Raw genomic sequence first — 3,662 nt, 5'->3', positions numbered from 1 at the left:
TTACAATTTCTAAAAATTTAAATTTAAACATTTAAAAGAAAATAAAGTCATGGAAAAAAGCTCAAGGAAAAGCTTAAAGATAGACATATAAAGTCATGGCCCACCATTTCACTTTTTATAGGCCCCATCATTTTATGTTTCTATTCTTAATTTTTTTCTTAAATTTTTTTTTTTTTTTTTATTGTGCCTATCATTTTTCTTATCATTAACTCCTAACAGTCTAAGACCATTTGGACGTTTTTGCAAAAGCGAAAAAAAATATTTATGGAATTTGTCTTTTAGGGCTTATTGTCATATATACGTGAATCTGGTCACCCAACCAGTGACATTGTGCCGCCCGGTATACACTATCCTGTCCGCACTCCGCACAATCTATCCATTGCCACACCTCATCTTCCACAGCTCGACCGCCAGCTTCTCCTCCCCTTCCTTCCCTCTCCCTCTCCCTCTCCGCCTTTTCTCCCCTCCTCCTCCTTCTCGGGACGCCGCATCAACGGCGAGCTCCGCTCCTACTCTGACCGAAGCTCTAGTCCTTCCCTCACAGGTACTCAAAACCCTAACTCCTCCCCCCCCATCTCACCCTTTCCCGGGGCGGAATCTCCGCTTCTTTCCTACTCCGGGGCTCAAAGTTTCCTTCTTCTTCTTCTTTTTTTTTTTTTTTCTCTTGTGCCTCCTCACGCCTCCAGGTGGCGGTTCGCAGATGGACGGCGGCGGCGCGGCGCGCGTTACTCGCACGCCCGAGGACGTCTTCCGGGACTTCAGAGGCCGCCGTGCCGGCATGATCAAGGCTCTCACCACTGGTCTCACACCCTCTCCTACTCTATTTCGCGTTATTCTTCACGCCTCTGGTTTCTAATGCTCCTTTTGGCCTGCAGAGGTCGAGAAGTTCTACCAGCAGTGCGATCCAGGTGAGAGTGAATTTTATGTTGTTGGCCTTTCGGCTGAGCATCGGTCAGATTTCTCAAGCTCTGATGCGTTGATTGCGCTATTTTCTGCTCTGCAAGAAACTGTTGGCTTGTAATTGATGCCTGAAATGAACTGTTTTTAACAAGCTCCTTGTTTTAGCCTTTGAAACCTCAGGAGAGGATGATGTTGTTCGATGGCAGCTTTACTAACACACTAAAAGAGCCACGCAATTTTTTGGTCTGACTAATTTACATGATCTTTCCAAAGAAGTAATTTAGAACTATGTTTAAGTACATTGTGAACTTTCATCTATGAGTGTGATAAACCTATGTTTATTTGAGGAAGAGTACCCTGTACCAAGGCAACTTAGCCAGTATTACTTTCATTCACAGATGTATCTTTATGCTGCCTCTATTGTCCTGTATCCTCTTTCCAAAGAACTTTTTAGATAAAGATTGTGCGAACACTAATTAGAATTTGTTGTGTTGTTTAAGAGAACACTTGATGGCTTATCTTTTATCAATCTATATAACAATACTCATTTGTAACTTCTTCTTACTGATTCTTTAGTTTGTTAAGTATTAATAACATGGGCATTATTAAATTCAAATTCTCTGTATTTGAAAAAATTGCAGAAAAAGAGAACTTGTCGCTTTATGGATTTCCTAATGAGACATGGAAAGTAAACTTGCCAGCTGAAGAAGTGCCACCAGAACTTCCTGAGCCAGCTTTAGGAATCAATTTTGCTAGGGATGGAATGGCTGAGAAAGATTGGCTAGCACTAGTTGCAGTTCACAGTGATTCATGGTTACTTGCAGTTGCCTTCTATTTTAGCTCACGCTTTGGATTTGACAAAGAGTCAAGGTAATTGATTATCATACAGTTGAGGCTTTTATCTTTCTTGTTGCTCTTCTTTTATGCTCTAATGAATTTGATAAATTAGCTCTGGTGTACATTTTTTAGCAAGAAACGTAAAAACATAATAGATATTGGCTACAGGTGTTGCATTTTGTAATTATTCTACTAGTTTATGAAAATCCTTAGCCATCTTGCTGCATGAGTTTAATATGGATATCTTTGGATGATGATTCCTCTTCATGAGTTCACGGAGAATAGCAGTTCTTAAATTGTTTTGCAATGCATTTCTTTTCGCTGATTTCTGAATGTGCATGTGTTAAATTTGTTGTTGACTACACTTGTTTTTTCTGCTCAAAGGCATCGTTGCCAGAAACTGCATCTTCGCTCGTTTCACATGGATGCTCAGGTTTGGTGCTTATTAGTAGAGCCAAACAGTACTGCATTTAGAATCTAAACTCTACCCATCCTGTGATTAACTTAGTTAATCCCAATTACTAAGGATTTTATCCATTTTTTCTGTTGAAATTTGATTTGCATTTCAACAGATTTTAGCCTGCAAATATATTTTTGTTGTTGATGTGATATTCTTCTTGAATTTACAGCTACACAAAGCAAGATTTTTGGTCGATCATATCTCATACCTTTGCTAATTATCAGTCAAGCACTTGAGCTGACTTGGGTACAAGTATCTTTCTTATCAAAATTTGCATCAACTCAATACCAAAATGGGGTTTGGATATTTGAAGAATAAGCACACTCCCTGCTATCTGTACTTGGTGTTAATTAATTACTTATCCCATCTTTTACAAGACAAAGTACATCAAATACTGGTATTATAGTTGACTTTTGTTAAAGAGACTTGTGCTTTCTTCCATTCAAGTTTTTTTGGATCTGGCCAGTCAACATGGAAGTGGACAATTCTGGTAGAATAGATCGTAGATTGCAATCTAGTGTAACGGACCAATGTTATCATTACTGCCCTTTTAGGTTCTTATCATCGAGCCTTGCTGTAGTTGTTGTTGTTTTTCCTGGTTTATAGAATTCAGAATACCACTTACCAAATAATAACATATTTGATGTTTGTGATGCTACGATTCAATGCTACAGAAGGAGGCTTTTCAATATGATGAACAACCACCCTACTATATATGAAGTAGTAACCGGAACAGTCAAGAAGCAGTCAAAAGAGAAGAATCCTAATAGTAGTAGTAAGAGCAATAAATCAGGCTCCAAGAAGGTGGCACACACTCCCTTTTCATTTTGAATTATATTTTCTCTCGAATATTCATCTCTTCCATCCCTTGGAATTGTTTTCTCAGCGGTACAGTGAGGCAGAGTCTCGCAAGTCACCACCATCAATGCCTCCTTACAAAGAAGAAGAAGAAGAAGATAACATGGAGGGTCCTGAAGACTGCAATGACGAGCATGACAACACCCCATGCGGTGCGTGCGGCGAAAGCTATGGTAAGGACGAGTTCTGGATATGCTGCGACTTGTGTGAACAGTGGTTTCATGGGAAGTGTGTCAGGATCACACCTGCCCGCGCCGAGCACATCAAGCAGTACAAATGCCCAAGCTGCAGCAGCAATAAGCGAGCTAAGGTATGACGAATAACGGGCAGTAAGTATGATAGGGCTACTCTTAACAACAGAGGATCACTTTTGCATGGCTTTCAGCTTGTAGACTAAACCCCTTCACGTTTGTTTTCAGCTTGAAGGCTAAACCATTCAAGTTTGGCGCATGTCTGTGTTAGGTTTGTCTTTTGTTTGGTAGATATCTCTAATTTGGTTGTTAAGAGGAAAAAATGTTAGGATTGACGTTAATGTGTATGCTAATCTGTGTCATCAGTGTTTGAAAATCTTGCTGCCTATGAATTGGTCGACCTTTTGATTGTGGTA

At 39.8% G+C, this 3,662-nt stretch overlaps 1 protein-coding gene across 3 annotated transcripts; it reads left to right on the top strand.

Annotated features, from left to right (window-relative positions):
- The first annotated feature begins 323 nt into the window (after nucleotides 1–323).
- On the top strand, nucleotides 324–3,662 carry LOC122055755 (PHD finger protein ALFIN-LIKE 8-like). Of its 3 annotated transcripts, none has more exons than XM_042617352.1 (7): nucleotides 324–544; nucleotides 701–800; nucleotides 876–908; nucleotides 1,542–1,770; nucleotides 2,872–3,001; nucleotides 3,084–3,365; nucleotides 3,475–3,662. In XM_042617352.1, exons 2-7 carry the CDS (start codon nucleotides 701–703, stop codon nucleotides 3,484–3,486), a joined length of 786 nt encoding a protein of 261 aa, XP_042473286.1. In that variant the 5' UTR covers nucleotides 324–544; the 3' UTR covers nucleotides 3,487–3,662. The 3 variants fall into 3 exon arrangements, with proteins under 3 accessions (XP_042473286.1, XP_042473287.1, XP_042473288.1); XM_042617353.1 differs by having other exon boundaries at nucleotides 687–800; XM_042617354.1 differs by having other exon boundaries at nucleotides 3,084–3,662.

This window comes from Zingiber officinale, chromosome 3B (genome assembly GCF_018446385.1).
Source record: "Zingiber officinale cultivar Zhangliang chromosome 3B, Zo_v1.1, whole genome shotgun sequence".
Taxonomy (NCBI): Eukaryota; Viridiplantae; Streptophyta; class Magnoliopsida; order Zingiberales; family Zingiberaceae; genus Zingiber; species Zingiber officinale.
The sequence above is the reverse complement of the archived record's forward strand: the minus strand, read 5'-3'. Positions and strand labels throughout refer to the sequence as shown.